At 39.4% G+C, this 16,145-nt stretch overlaps 1 protein-coding gene across 5 annotated transcripts in view; it reads right to left on the bottom strand.

Moving 5' to 3' along the window:
- The window catches only part of mtus1a (microtubule associated tumor suppressor 1a), a 42,184-nt gene extending 26,039 nt beyond the window's left edge, over positions 1 to 16,145 (bottom strand). The window contains exons 1-5 of one of the 5 annotated variants that reach the window (XM_037540430.1): positions 16,065 to 16,145; positions 5,062 to 6,922; positions 4,121 to 4,352; positions 2,176 to 2,346; positions 242 to 343 (exon numbers count right to left, since the gene is read on the bottom strand). In XM_037540430.1, coding sequence (XP_037396327.1) covers positions 242 to 343; positions 2,176 to 2,346; positions 4,121 to 4,352; positions 5,062 to 6,774 — 2,218 coding nt within the window. In that variant the 5' untranslated portion in view covers positions 6,775 to 6,922; positions 16,065 to 16,145. Of the gene's footprint in view, positions 1 to 241; positions 344 to 756; positions 1,374 to 2,175; positions 2,347 to 4,120; positions 4,353 to 5,061; positions 6,923 to 12,441; positions 12,705 to 12,731; positions 12,864 to 16,064 lie in introns of those variants that run through there. The other 4 variants (XM_037540429.1, XM_017704104.2, XM_037540431.1 and 1 more) reach the window with 4 other exon arrangements.

The following is a 16,145-nucleotide window of genomic DNA, read 5'->3' as shown; positions in this document are numbered from 1 at the left end:
AAGGTATGTGGACACCCCAACTATTTCGCCTAAACACATAGCATGGAAAACCTTCCCAAATAAAGGTAGTCTGGAAACTGTTATAGCTACAAAGGGGGGAGGGGGTAATACCCTTAGATTTGGAATATGTCCAACAAGATCCAAAGATAGTTAGTCTGCTCCAAATTTCAGCACAAAAGTAGACAGATCCAATACTTCTTAATGCAAAATATAGAGCATTTTTAATCCATCTGGGTTTTACCTGAGGAGGCTCTGGGAGGCACTCCCTGAAGCCTGGTTCTTACTGAAGCAGTTCTGTCACTAGGGGGTTTGCCAGTGACTCCCGAGGAAGGATCTACATAATCTGAAAAGAGAAAGACACAAATGACAAGTTTGCCCAACAGGAAAGCTTTTCATTCATCACACTCTTTTCTGTGCATCCAAGAATGCTGTAAGCACAAAGGCATCAATCTGCAGCAAGTGAGTAAACATTATTGTCTCTTTCGGAGTGATGCTATTGCTATGTTTCCATAGTAATGTGGATTAGATTACAGTTTCTGTAATGTTGATGGTACAAGCAAAGTATTGAGGTAGCAATAAAAAAATAATAAAATCACAGTAAATTACTGGAGACTCATTAGACTACAAATGATAAGAAGCTTGTATTAAAGACCTACAACACAGCTGAACACACAATAAGCATAGACAGCAGGATGCAATTCTGTCAACAATTTTAACTCCATTTGGTCTCTGATAAAGACTGAACACAAGACTTACTTTTCCATAGCTGAGTCTTAGGCTTCCCATTACAGGCAGCTAACAAAGGAATGATACAGAAGCGATAGGATCCAATGAAGAGGCATGTCAACAGAGTGAGATCACACTCAGCACATGCACTGGATTGGGGGACCAGGGTCGAGTTGGTGAAAATGTGCATGGAAAATTCGGTCCAGGTGCAGCTGCGGAGGCCTCCATATGCTGCCATGATCTTATCCAGTAAATTCAGCAATGCACAAAGAAAACAGGGTTCTCCAGTTCACACTGACCTTCTGTGGTCATATTGTTCTGCACGGTTTTCTAGCTTCTCTCTAAGTGAACTGGAGTGGAACAAACCCTGCCTCCAGACATCTGGGACTGTGGAGCCCCGTTCACAGAAAAGCATGGACATCCACCAATGAGGGAGCAGAAGAGTATTGAAGATGCTCAGAGGGAAAAAAGCCCTCTTTGTCTGTTTGGGGTTCCCCTACACTGTCTGCACTGACAAAATTGGCCTACATTTCAACTGTGCTTTGCTTCAGACTTAGACAAGACTGGTCAAGAGCCTGGTTCTACAGTCACAGGCAATTTATACAGACTGAAAAGGACTTAGTTGATTGAGTGACCAATTTAGGTCGCCTCTACATTCAACTACAGAGACACTCAGAGCCAGATGTGTGCTCTTTAAAGTAAGTGTCTTTTTTTTCAATCATGTCATTACAGGCCGCAAAGGCTCACATCAGTATTGCTGTAAACCAGTGGATATTTTACATGAACTCAGTAAAATCTAAATTGAGGATGACTAAATCCTGAAGGAAGGATTTAATTCTTCAGGACTCAGATTAAAAATTCCATCAACCAGCCTGGAAAAGTGGGTCAGTACATTTAAGTGTAAGGTACATCCTTTCTGCAAAGACTGTGGATTTGACATAAGTAAAAAGCTCAGCAGAGCTTCAGTGGCGATAATAAAAGGAGATTCACAGATGCAGCAAAATGCAAGCACACCACCATACTCTGCCATTTCACTGGGAGTAGTAACAAGGCAAGAATCCATTCAGTTTACTTTGTAGTGACACACTACAAAAGCCTTAGTGTCTCGTTTCAACTGGCAACACAAAAGACGGAGCAGTGTTTGAACTACTTAACTTTCTATTATTTTTGCCCCTCCCCCAGCTGAGCAACGCACATATTTAAAATTCAAAAACTGCACTGAAAATTTAATTTGGTCTTTTGCAACTATGCTTTTCAGAATTTATGCTATAAAGACTGCAACTGCAATGTTTGCAATTACTAAACACAGAACACTGTTCAAAATAAAGGACAGCTGGTGTGTTGAAATGATGTAGAAAAATAAAAATTGACAAAAATGGAGATAAATGGTTTTCTTTGGACACTGACACATCATCACAGGAATGATTCAGAGAATAAACCTAATCTGACCTGGCTTTCTATGTCCACTTGAGGCACTGGCACTTTTGAGTGGGCCTCTTGGCTTCACAGGCAGTTTTGAGGCTGAATTATGTGGGTGAGCACCAGTTAGAGAGAGTCTCGGATGGGTTCCCCCTGAAACCTCTGCTCCTGTACCCTCAGACAGTCGCATTTTCGTATTGCCTACAAAGAAAAGGGAGTTGAACATTATTACCCATTTTTAAAAACTTTATTTTAGGATAACTTCTGTCAAGCAAAGCAGAGGAATGGACATTCAGTTCCTCTGCAAAAGCTGTTGCTTTACCCAGACTGAAACAACAAATTCAGTACAGATAAAAGGGCAAAAGTTTTAGTTCTAAAAGGCTTTGGAAGTAATCCAAGGTTACAGAAGGCTCTGTGAACTTTACAGTGTTCCTGTGATCACAGGCCTTTTTAAAGGGCCAAACAGTAACAACTCATGGCCTCTGAATATGTGGCCAGAGCACTCAATAAATGTACTGGGGTTGTTCAGACAGTGTGGCTGGCTATGGCGATGTGGTTCTGGGCAATTCACTAACTTTCCTCTAGTGGCATGTTACATGAAAAGAAAAACATGTTCCCCATATGGTACAAGATGGCAGAAAAAACAACACAGACAAAATAGCCAGATGGGAAAGGGACTGGAAAGTGATATTTAGATATATTTACCTATTATATTTGACCAAAAAAGGTAATTCTGACAAATGTCTGTGAGAAGAACTGTAAACGTTCATCTGTTTCAACAGCAACACATTGAAAAGCACCATCTTTTACAACTATAAAACACATCAGAGAAAGATTCAACACCCTTTTCCTTCCTATGGTTTTCCCATTAAGCCTGTTGCTTTCCAGAGTACTGACCAACTCCATATGACTCATTCTTCTGTAACTACAAGAAAGGTCAGTAAACACAGAAGGGTGCGTTTGGATAAAACCTGCGAGGGACTATAAAGGTAGAAAAGTACATCTGCATCCTCCACTAGTCCCCTGGGAACACAACATAAGCTTTGGCCATTAGGAACAGGAAAGTCTATTGTCAAAAGTGTGTAGAGCATTTGCCTCCTTGTGGCAAAAAAAGAGAATTGCAGCCAGACTGAAAATACTTCAACTCCTCACTTTAGTACATCAAAATCAGAGTAACCTAAACAAAACGAGAAACTGCAATCCATGATTAATGACAAATTTCTGGTGTTCTGGTCCTGTGCTCTACCAGAGGTGGTGCAAAATTAAACATTGTGGAATGTCAGCTTTAGTGAATTATGGACAGTTACTGACAGACTGCACTGTATAGTTGACTTTAAACATTCTTCGTCAGCTTGAACAATGTAAAATAACTACAGCTTAAAATAAAAGGGTAAATTCAATTTATTTAAGATTTATGCCTCGGAAATGTCAAAATAATGTCACTTTTTGATGGTGGGATCACACACTGTAGACAAGTAGCACAGTAAACTGGAGATTTTCAACAGAAACCAGCTAATGATTCCTACTGAATAATTCAGAGGCAACCAATTAGCAGTAGTAACCAAAGTCCAGCATCTCTCTAGTCATTCAGCTGCTAGAAATCTCTCATTTGTATGATAAAACAAATGAGCAGTGCAGGTTTATACTCACTTAAAAGTTTATTAAATTTACAGCTTATTCATAAAGTTAACCAGAACTCTTTCAAGTAACATCACAATTGAAGACTCCCATCCAGAAGCTCCAGTGTACAAACTGAGCATTTCTTGAGTAACAGTTTTAAGATCAATTACATAACCAGCTGTAACATCCCACAGTGTGCCTGTATGAAGTTTAACACTGACAAATGTACATCTGATGTGAACCAAATCACAGAACAACAAAGTTGAATATTCTTCAAAAGTACTACAATCCTTGGCAAGAGCCTTACCAAACCAAGCCAACTCCATGTTGCCATGCAGCAAGCACATTTCCTTACCTCCAGACGTGCTCTGTTTGCTCCTCGGAGAAGGCATGTCAGTGGAAGCGCAGCCATTTTTCCCCGCCGTGCCAGGCTTGAGCTTTGATGCGGACGAAGGTGGCTGCCGAAGGTTTGCAGCTGCTGCGCGAGCAGCAGGAGCACCTCCTGCCCTGGAAGATGATGGCTGGGGGCCAGGTCTGCCTTTGCTCCAGTCACACGGTGTCGGTTCTGCCAGTCGGGATGCATGTGTCTGTAAGAGGAGTTCCCTTTCAGTCCCATACTCCCATGTGAAAAGCCCAAAATCTGTGTGCCCCACACTCACTACAGTGTTGGCCATAACAGAGCTGAAGAGTGTGAGCAGTGCTCAAGCTTACGCACGCTCAGAAGTCAACTTGCTATTGTACTACAGTCCTCCTGGGAAATTGAAAGCCCCTGCCAAGCACCCCCCACCTCCTTCACCCTCTATAAACACAGTGAGTGTACACATGGAATATATTTTCCTGAGACTGCGAGCAACAGAGTCTTATTCATTCAAAGTAGTAAATAATGAATTTCCTTTGTTGCTCGCTATGATTTTTTTTTTTTTTTATTTGACACCACATTTGTAACTACAAGTCATTTCTTTTGAGGATTAGTTTTGATTCGCATATTTTAACACCAACACATGCTTCTGCTGATTTTCATAATCAAGTCATGACTTGATATGGTATGAGAAGCAGACTCAGATTGTCAGCAGCTTCATGGCACAGCCTTAAAATAGGCAGGACTGAATGATTAGCTTGCCAAAGTAAAAACACAAAATAAAAGTAATAAGTATATTTACAATAATTTTTTCAAAACATCCTAGCATGGTAAACAAGTTTTGCCACAATAACATAAAAACTAGTGTTTCTCCAACTGCAATTAAAAAAACAGAGTAACTTTACAGATTTTCTACCCAATCTCAAATATTTACTCACTTTCAGAGTGGTTTTTTGAGGTTTCCCAGAAATGTTGAGTGACCTATCCTCTTGTTTTTCGTCTCCAGAAGAAGCATGTTTGTCTGCATCTTTGGCCAGTCCAGTCTGATTCTGTTTAGTCACTGCAGATAAGGGTTTTGCAGTGGTGAAAGCATTTATGGGTCTACAGACCTGTGGCTCCATCTCAGCAGATTCTACTTTTGCAGCTTTAGATGAAGTGGATGCTTCAGACCAGGTACGAAGTCGGGACTTTGGAGCAGGTGCTCCTTCTTGGCAAGTGGTTGAGCGGATTCTTCTACTCATAGTGCTTTGATCCTTTTTAATGCTACTAGAGGTAGATGCGATAGCAAGGTTGGAAGAAACAGCAGATGTTGATTTGGAAGGAGATGTTTTGCGTTGCAAGGAATGAGGAGTTTTTGTAGCCTGGTTCTTGTTGACTTGGTGAGAGATATTTGAGGAAACCTTCACAACTGCCACACTTGATGGTTTTAAGGCACTGTTGGGTCTTGATGCAACTTTAGATTTCACATTACTGAAGTCAGGCTTGGCAAACTTCTTGATCTCTGACTTGTTGCATTTAGGTGGAGCAGTCAAAGATGTTTTACGCTTTTGAGAATCAGAACGTTGCCGTTCTTTTATCTCTTGTGCCAATGGACTCCCCAACTCACCCTGACCCTTGCTAAGAGAAGAGTCTGAAAGGGATGGAAGGCAAAAGGTCTTCGAGCTCAAAGACTGAACAGGTGTAGAAGTTTGGACATTACCACTGATGTCTAATTCCTCAGAGGTGGCGAGTTGGAAAGTCTTTCCCTCAGCTGGTGTGGAGTGAGCGGACCCACTTGTGTGGCACTGAAACCTTTGAGCTTCTGGCTTACTTTTGTTACAATTAACTGGTGTGACACATTCTGACTGATCAACACCTGGGACCAAGTGTGAAGACCTACTGTCCCCAGTACCTCTATGAGGAACCAGAGATGCTGAAGTTGTCTGAAAGACTTCCTCTTCCATGACAAAAGTCAGATTGGCTGGCTGAATGAAGGTGACCCCAAACTCCTGATGTTTTGTGTCTTTCCCTGAAGTACTGACCATATTATTAAAAAGACCCTCACAGACATCAGGTAACAAACTGGGCATTAGGCCAACACCAGAAGGTATATCTGATGAATCCTCTAGGAGTGAGACACTGAGCAGTGGCTCAGACTCATGGAGAAGGAAACTGTTACTCCTAATGACCATCTCACCAGAGCTCACTGAGCTGCACCTCTCATTGGAGCCACAGCGTGACAGCTCAACAGAGCCTGGGACAAAGAACTCTTGCTCCGCAGAGTCAAGACGGGTCTCGGATCCTCTGCTATTTTCCTTAACAGTGGGTCCACAGACAGCAGCAGTGTGCTCCACACGGTCAGAATCAACACTGCCATTCTGCAGGCCTGAGACCATTAAAGTCACATTCTGACTACAGTTTCCATTATCAGTTTTTTCAAAGACCACTTTGGCCACGGTGTCTGAGTGCAGAACCACATTTTTATTGGAAGTCAATTCACTGATACAGTCCTCTGCCATTTCCACATCATCAGGGCTGTCTGTGCTGACACAACTCAAACTACTGGTGGTTCTCAAAGAATCAGGGGAAGGGTCAATAGGGCAAGTAATGTCATTTCCATTTCGGTCTTCCATAGTGAATGAAAGATGCATGACTTGGTGAGGAGCCTCCATGCCTTTGGCTGTTTAAATGATTTCCACCTCAGGAGAGCTGAATTGAATTTCCCTACCTCTATCTTCTTTTTGCCAGCTTACTGGAGTAGTAGGCCTCTCTCTCCACATACAGGGAATGTTCTCTGAATAATTTCAGAAACTGAAGCACCTAAGGGAGGAAAAAAAAAAAAAAAAAGACCTCAAGACTTCAGTGGATTTAGCAATGGACTGTTTTCCCACGAATAGCAACACACTTTACCTCATCTTCACAGCAGATACAGGTCAGACACGTTCTGTTCTAGCAATTTACAAATAATGTTACAAGCAGGGTTGGGAGATAATGTAATACAAAAATGAAAAGAATGTATCCAGAATACAGAAATTAATTATCTGTGTTGAGACCACATTACATTTTGAAAAGGTAATATTCAAAATACACATACATTTTAGGCGACTACTTTAAGCTTGCATTTCATGGTATGATGTTACATATACATCAAACAGAAGCATTCATATATTCAACATTTACAGTCAAATTTGCAAAACTAATCTATTTTCAATTTCTATTTTCAATTCAAATGAAAATATAACCCAACTGTTTTCTGGGTTTATAATACTTAAATAAAAACTAGATTTAGTTTTTACTCATTTATATTTAGAGCGCTTCTGACAACAATAAAACAACTTTTATGTGGGTTCCCTGCTGCATTTACCAAACAGTATTCCTCTATTACTTAGTTTACTGAGACTGGAAGCAGTTCTGCTCTAGGTACTATGGAGCAGCAGTGGACAATGATGCGAGAAAAAGAATTTACGATTTTTAGAATTTCATTTAAATGATAAACACATTTTTCTTAAACATTAACAGAAGAACTACACGAAGATAAAACCCAACCAGTTACAGCAATGGTTTGGAATGAATTTAGAAAAATTTACAACACTTTTTCCCCATGTACTTTATCAAGATGTATGCTAAATGAATTAAAAACACATTACTAAATACATTTAAGCATTCAGTATACAGAACACATTTGTGTATTTCACCCAACTCTAGGCATAACTTACTAAAAAGACAGACTTAAGGTTAAGACACTGGCAGTATGACATTAGGACCAATAACCAATAAACTGGAAACTGTAGTTGTTCACCAATTAACTAAGACCCATGCAATTTGGAGTTAAAATGTTATATAATCTATTAAGTGAGATACCTTTCCAGTAATGAGGACACGATACCCTACTGCATTTTTAATATTTCCAGGAGCAACTCCATTCAAAATGTATAAGCAACAGAGTTTGGGCAGCATAGCCATCACCCATAGTAGATCTTTCTTAAACTTAAGACACCCTCAAAATAATTTAAATAAACCTGGAGAAAAAACACAGCTGTACCATTAGTTTGTTAGAATCAAGAGAACCTGAAAAAAACACCTGAATATGAATTAAGTTTACAGGTAACCTTATATCCTAATTACGTTTATTGTACTATAAGACATGACTGAACATTTCATTTTGTCACCGTCACTAATACAAAAATGATGCCATTGAAACTAAATATTTTTATTAAAAAGTAAACATCGAAAAAGTCTTCTGCCTATGGACTAAAACTGTTTCGGCAGTGACACAGATTATTTTACATAATTCACTACGTCAAAACTTCAGTGGGTCAGACATTTACATAACCCAAGTTGTCTGGGCCATTAAATACCTTGAGAAATTCTAGAAAACAATACAGTAAAGCTTCTGATAGGCTAATTGACCTAATTTGAGTTAACTGGAGGTGGACCTGTGGCAGTATTTAAGGCCTTGCTTCAAAGTCTACTTGCTTCATCACTTGACATCATGGGAAAATCAAAAGAAAAACCAGGCAAGACATCAGAAAAAGAACTGTGGAAACTTCCCAGTCTAGTACATCCTTGGGAGCAATTTCCAAACACCTTGTGGACGGAACCACATTCATCTGTTCAAACAATAGTATGCAAGTTTAAACACCATGAGACCACATAGACATTATACCGTTCAGGAAGGAGGCATGTTTTGTCTCCTAGAGATGAAAGTACTGTTGTGCGAAAAATACAAATCAATCCTAGAACAGCAGCAAAAGGCATTGCGATGATGCTGGACGAAAATGGATCTTTTAAATAAACAATGACCCCTAGCATACTTCCAAAGTTGTGGCAAAATGGCTTAAGGACAACAAAGTGAAGGTAACAGAATAGCCGTTCTGTCTGGAGGAATGGGCCATATTTAGAGCAACTTACTGAGAGAAAACAGCCGAAGATTACCAAAAACATTTGCCACAAGTTAAACAATTTAAAGGCAGGCTACCAAATACTAACCAAATGTACGCAAGTTTCTGAGCCACTGAGAATGTGATGAAAGAAATAAAAGCTGAAATAAATAAGGGGAATATGTACCAGGAGGTCAGGAAAAACTGAGTTTAAAAGAACGTGGCTAAGGTGTATGTAAACTCATGACTTCAACTGTATAAATGAGCTTACCACTATCTATCTATAATTTAATGCCTTGGGTTTGTACAATGCATAACAAATCCTTGCAAATATCTTGGGTCTGAATGCTTACTTATTCTTTAATTTTTTTTTTTTGACTGGAGGACTGTAGTTTGAACTAATTTGGTAAAAGGGTTCATATGACTACTGGACATTAGCCAAAATATAGCATTCAGAGGAGTAACATGCTACTAAGCTGTATATTATAGTGAGTTTAAAGCATGGTGAATTTAGTTGCATGAGTGGTCACCGTTCTAACGGGAGGCCATGAGGGACTGGGAGCGGGCTGCTCTATTTAAAAGAGGGACGTTAAAGCTAATCAAAACAGCTCACTGTGATTTGGCTGAGATTGACTTAACTCTGCAATAGTGGCTGTGCTGCCAAGCAGACAAACCCTTTCTCTAAACAAAAGGCTCACTGTGGCATAGTTAGAGCATGATTAGGATATCAGCAGAGCAACACTTGCAAAACCTGAAACTCGCAAACTCTTACTGCAATAAGCCCAAAACCTTCTGTGCTGTTCAAAGAAAAGCATGTGCATGTACTACACTAAATATATTCAGAAAGCTTAAACTACAGAATATGAACTAGAAGAGCACAGAAAATCTGAACTTAAACTGTCGCATTAGATTTAACGTGGTGTCTGCTTGTGCCATGATCACAGTAACAGTCCACAGGGGCGGAAGCAGTTTGGCATGACACTGAACTGTTGGAAGAAAGAACCTGCATGCTCCACTGCACTCCTGTCAAGCACAATAAGAAAGGAAGGGAGTTTACACAAGGGGTAGAGTGAGGTTCTCTGCTGTCAAGCCTCTTACCAGAACAAACTGAAAATCAGCAAAACAACAAAGCTTTTACACAAAACTAATAGTAACATTTCGTAATCAAATAGTCTATTAAGAGGCTCAGGCTGCTCAGGGAAAGTCCATAATGAAAACACTGTGTCGCAGATCAAATGATTCTTTCCAACACAACCAGCATTGCATAAACAAACAAATCAGGAGAATAACGTTTCACTCTGTACTGGAACGGAGGGAGGTGCCTTTAGCATGTAACAGGTTACAGGTACCAACAAGAGGAAACAATTAACCATTGGGCAAATGTACATAACTGTCTCAGAGACCTGAGACAGCTGCTTTAAATTACACATGGTTATTATATATTAAGGCTAGCTGTAGGGCTGGGATTGCCTGTATAGAGGAGTATACATACCTGCTGAATATGAGGGAGTGTTACTTACTTCATGTCATGGAAATCTGATGCTTGGTGCATTAATCACACATCAGAATGACAACATCACTGTAGTATGTTTGTTGTGGAGGTACAGAGGTACATGCCCACTAATGAGGCAAGATACTGATGCTCAGGCAATCCCAGAAGAAAAAAAAGGCCATTAGCCAATCAAGCTAATCTAGTTTTTAAAAAAAAAAAAAAAAAAAGAGGAGTACCTCAACAGAGATAAGCCTGGCAATTCTTCTGAATTTAGCCTAATCTATCATGGCTAATAATATGAATTACTGCTGTTTATTCATTTCTCACTAATGAATACAGGATCCTTAGATATTTAACAGCAACTAATTACATAATACCCTCTTACATAATGTCTCAGAATGTAATTACACAATACCAAATGACATGTTGCTATACAATTAAGTATGTTGTATTGTATCACCACACTGTGACTAACATGTTAGCTAGGGGCTATGACATCTTAGGGCTAAAACATTAGATTATCAGTATCAGAAATTATCAGTCAGTTTTGTGAACCCAGTTAAGCCTAGCCCAGGATTAAATTACAAAATCATGATTTACCGCTGAAAAGTCTTTTTAGTTCAGGATTAAACTTAATTTGGAGCAGAGAAACCAGCCCCCAAAAAAGCACACCTTTTCAAATATTATTTAGCAATACAACAATATTTATCATTATTATGTAAAAGTCCATCAGAATATGCTTTTCCTAGCTTGATGTGCCTTTTATTAGCACTTGAAGAACACTAATAGAACACTATATGGCATATTTACAACCACTGCTTATTTATGATTTACGGGAAATGTATTGAATTGAGACACCACTGTATAATATCAAACAATTTAAATTAATTTTGTGAGTCTTTGCACCCGTAATAATTTCACCACAGCAAGCAGCTCCATGCCTGCAGTTCAGTCCATTGCAACCAAGAGTGCAAGTGCATATTTTCAGTTTGCTAACAAATCAGTGTGGACTAACACTTTGTTGTTCTTAATCCTCCAGCCAAAAAAGCTGAGCAAGAATTAATTCTTCAGTCTCCTAAAAGAATGAACAGAGTGAAAGGTTTCCCTGGAGACAGAAAGCCTGCTTAGTCACTTACAGTCTCAAGCAAGGCATTAAGGGAACAACCACTTCTCTGTTAACATACTACTAAGAAATTATCAATCATTGATGGCCATATGGCACCACACCTCTGCTGGGACATTCATACATTCAACAGTCATAAAAACGCCAGCTAAATTCTCAGTGCACAGAGAGCTCACATAAACGCTGGTCTGGGACTGCACTAGTCTGCTAAGATTTTATTTACACTGAAAACTGAAGCATACAATGGAGTCTCTGTTTATGGCATTAAACAGAAATGCCACCCATAGTAATAAAAATCATCTCTAATACAACACAAGAATACTATGGTATGGTATCTCAATCAAAAGAAGCACACATTACTAGGGATACAGGAATTAGTTAAACATATAGGGAATTCTACCAGACAGAATGAAACAGATGCTTACTACTGCACACAGACAGACACTTCTTTGAATAGTGCAACATTTTACATATTATCTGATGTGCCTTAAACCACTTCCTGATGGTTCAGGAAAAATGTTACAGTGGCATTTGCAATATACTACAGCCCTTCTCTTACTGGCACAGAAAAACGATGTGAAATGTGCCCAAAAACACATTATTTAAATCAACACAACTGTGTCCATCAGTTCACTTTTGGCTCCAATTGTGCTGAGGTATTTTTTGTGATGCTGAAATGATGTACACATTCAAATCAGGTAAATTCAATGCATAACTTCTTGTTGCTTAAAGCAATTAATAATTTGCTATTTTGCTAGCATACATTAATACTTCACAATATATCCCAGTATTAGAAATAAAAACAAACCAAGCTAATCAGCTGAAAAGCAAAAAAAAGACCTACCCATCAAAGAGCTGTTATATCCGACCTGTACATCCTCTTCTAGTCTCTTGTTCATCATGCCTTACGTTTTCCTGAGTCAGGAACTGCTCTCTCTGAATCAATCCCATTAGCGTGGTGGTAAACACTCTCAAGCACTCAGCTCTGTGTATATGTAGACCGGCAGAAGTAACCCTACTCCTCTTAGACATTCATCAGCCAGCTCAACTCAAAGCCAAACTCACTAGAGCATCAAAAACACACTGCTGAAGTGGAGGGGGGTCTTGTACAAGCTTACAGCAATGGTTTCTTACCTAGCAATGATTCACAGCCTTTTCTCCTGTCAGCACACCTTTGGGCACTGTGACTGTGCTCGTTTTAACACGCCTCTACTCATGCAGCACAGTTCAAGGTCCAGCTCAGGACTATGACAAGTTGCAGAGCTAAGTTTACTGGGGACAACCACTGGTTACTTTATCCCTACCAAGTCCCAGTGCAGAGAGGGAGGGGCCTCAGCACGGCAGGCCAAGAGCTGCATTCGCTGTTGCTCGGCAACCCAAGTCCTCCTTTTATGAGGGAGTTCAGGCCAGCCAGCTTTTTTGTACAGGACTGAAACTGAGACCACACACACATGTGCGCACACACAGACTTGGGGCCTTTCTGTCCAATACAAAACATGTGGTCACATTCATGAGAGATAAGCATTTAAAAGTTTTTAATAATATAAATTATAATCATTTCATTTGGCAAACCCAAAAAGGTCTTTCTAGTGATGTGTCATATGTCGAATGTATTATCTTATGATACTTGGACATTTGCACACAAACACAATAGCACCATTTAACAACGGTTATCAAAACACTGGGTACAATTATCATTATTGCATATTTCATATAACCTGCCCAATGATGTCCAAATGGACGGGACTAATGATTCTGTTTAACAAAGCATGCAGTGTTCTTTAAATACTGACAATTTCCAGAATATGTTCAGAAAAGCAGACTGTCTATCAAATAAATCAACTAAATCAACTAAATAGATCACAATGTCAAAACGTCAGCATACTGGCCACCTCAAGCTGTTGCTGTTTTATTATGACATAAAAAATAACAGTCAGTGTAAGTGTTAAACATGGGAAAAACAAAAAAAATGTGACTTTTTTCAGCTTGACCCTCCTCTGTCAACACACACACACGCACGCACACACAGGTTATGTAATTTCTGGGGATAAAGGACATCAACTAGTAAGCTGTGGGTCTAAGTCCTGACCTTTAGAATGCTCTTCTAGAACACAGTTCTATTCCTGCCTAATCCATATAAAGTCCTTAGAAAGACCTGAAAATACATAATCTTCACTAACAAATAATACCAACTAAATGCTGCAACCCAGTCAAGCCATTGTATAATGGGTTACAAAATAAGATTAACTTTAGTCAAATCAACCATGGTACACTGATTAAAACTGCCATCCTATTTTAAAGTAAGGCAGTAGTAAAACTGGCAACGATGACTGGAATAAAATGTCTGCAGTAGTTGAATGGGTTGAACAGCAAGATATACATAAGCACACAGGGCATTTCACACATAAACAGTGATTATAGTAGGATCAAAAAGCACAACTGTGGCAAGATTATGCTTAATGGAAAATGACTGTTTGCAAGTTCCACTTTAATGTTCTGTTACACATTCCAAACTTGCATTCTTTACAAACATTGGGGGCTAAAATAATCAGATGAATGTTTATCTGTCAATATTAGGTTTTCAATAATGAGAGATTAAACTTACTCATACACAAACTTTCTCAGTATTGAGTGCCATAGTCAAAATGTGAAATGGTATGCAAGCAGGGTGGCATCCAAAAGCCTGTACACAGAAGAGAAGGTCCTTCTGAATTAAATGGCAATACAGCTTTTGCCCTTAAGCTCATATAAACCGAAAAGCAATAATCCACATTTACTGCCATAAGAGAAGTTCAACATATTGCCATCCATGCTATCTTTGTGACTAAAATGCAGTAAATCTAGCTATAAATGTAAATAGGGGAAATGGAAAAGTAAAATCTAATTTAAACATCCAATGCAAAGGGAACCTATTCTAAAACCTGCAGTGGCATCTAAAAGAAAAAAAACAAACATGCCATTTAAGTTGCATATGGATGCCATTCAACACCCTCAGGGCTGCAGAGCAGCATATCAAGCCATGGCATGCCAGACCTACCCCATTCTTCTCTGGGTGAAGACATACAAACTACAGCACTGTACTCTAAAGCAGAAAAGCACAGATTCAGTGTACAGCTGCTCTAGACACCTGCCTTTCAACACAAACTCATCAGAGCCTTTCAAGAAATATTTTCTCTTCATCTGGCCAGAAAAGCTCAAGACTCAAGCAACTGATTTTTTAAGTCAGTTCTACCTGTCAAATGGAATGAGAAAAATAGGCCATTACAAGAAATGCAGGAAAACAACTTTTGAAATTACTCATTTATTTCTAGTAACTAATTCCTCTCCAACTCCTCTTCCTCATGAGGTCACCGGTCCCTCTGAAGCACAATCTATTTCCTGAACCCTGCTAGTCAAATTGTTTTTAGCACCTGACATACACATATCAGAAGGCTATCCTGGGTGTCTGGCAGTGCTTTCTAGAAATAGTGCTGGGGTGTAAACATAGTTGTAAAGCTATGGGAGGCCACTGCCTCCAGGGCAAGTCAATGAATGAAACAATGTAAGGATTTAGAGAAGGAAACACATACTATTCTCCATTTTTATAGCTGTATTTGTGTAAAAATTATATGACTATATGGTGATTTACAAATTACTCCAGTTACATGTAAAAACAAACCACGCAGCAATTCAGAACACATATTCTATACAAACACACACACACTTGGGTAAAAGGTACATTACTTACAATTATTTAAACGTACATGTTCTTAAAGTATGAATATAAAAGTACTGTGAACTGGATGGGGGCGATTACATCAACATAACTGCAATAGTTCCCAGCACTTTTACTTATTTACTTAATTACATTTAAAAGCAAGTACTTTTCAACTTGCCATTAAACGCATCAGGTGTCTTTAACAGCTTTCAAGAATTGTTAGGTAACTTACATACCGACATAGGCCTCAAACTAGAGGTAACAGCGAACAGAGGTCTGGAGAAAACGTTGTGAAGCTTTTGATTCAAAAAAAGCAACGTGTAAGGTTTTTGTGTTATAACAACGCAGCGTTTGACGAGTGCTGTGTTCACATAAGGCAACGAGAGTAACAACATTAAAGCGGGACAGGTCAGCGGTCTTACTTGAGTCTATGCTAAGCTAACGTGCTTAATCGCCGCGCGCCTCACTTTCTGAACGTAGCGGCTGCACGCGACCCGCACTTGCGCGGGCAAAACAGAACGTCCGAGGCTCTGGCGCGGATTTATACAGACCACCAAGAGCTACAGAACTCTTCTAAACTGTGTCCTGAACTGTGATGGGATACATTTCTCATCGTTCTTACAAGTTCTAGCCTTTTGACCCTTTTGGTTTTCCCCACAACATCAGAACACGGTCATTGTGTACATTTACATTCCACTGCACGTTCATATGTGGCTAGAGCTATAACATTTATTATAGCGCAGCCAGATGTATTTTTATTTTGACCTTACCTGGTAAAGTTCAGCTAAAATAAAACCTACAGTGCTAACTACGTATCTGGTGAAGTGAAGCCTGCGACTCCAGAGAAGGGC

The sequence above is a fragment of the Pygocentrus nattereri genome, chromosome 8, assembly GCF_015220715.1.
Source record: "Pygocentrus nattereri isolate fPygNat1 chromosome 8, fPygNat1.pri, whole genome shotgun sequence".
Lineage (NCBI taxonomy): Eukaryota > Metazoa > Chordata > Actinopteri > Characiformes > Serrasalmidae > Pygocentrus > Pygocentrus nattereri.
The sequence above is the reverse complement of the archived record's forward strand: the minus strand, read 5'-3'. Positions and strand labels throughout refer to the sequence as shown.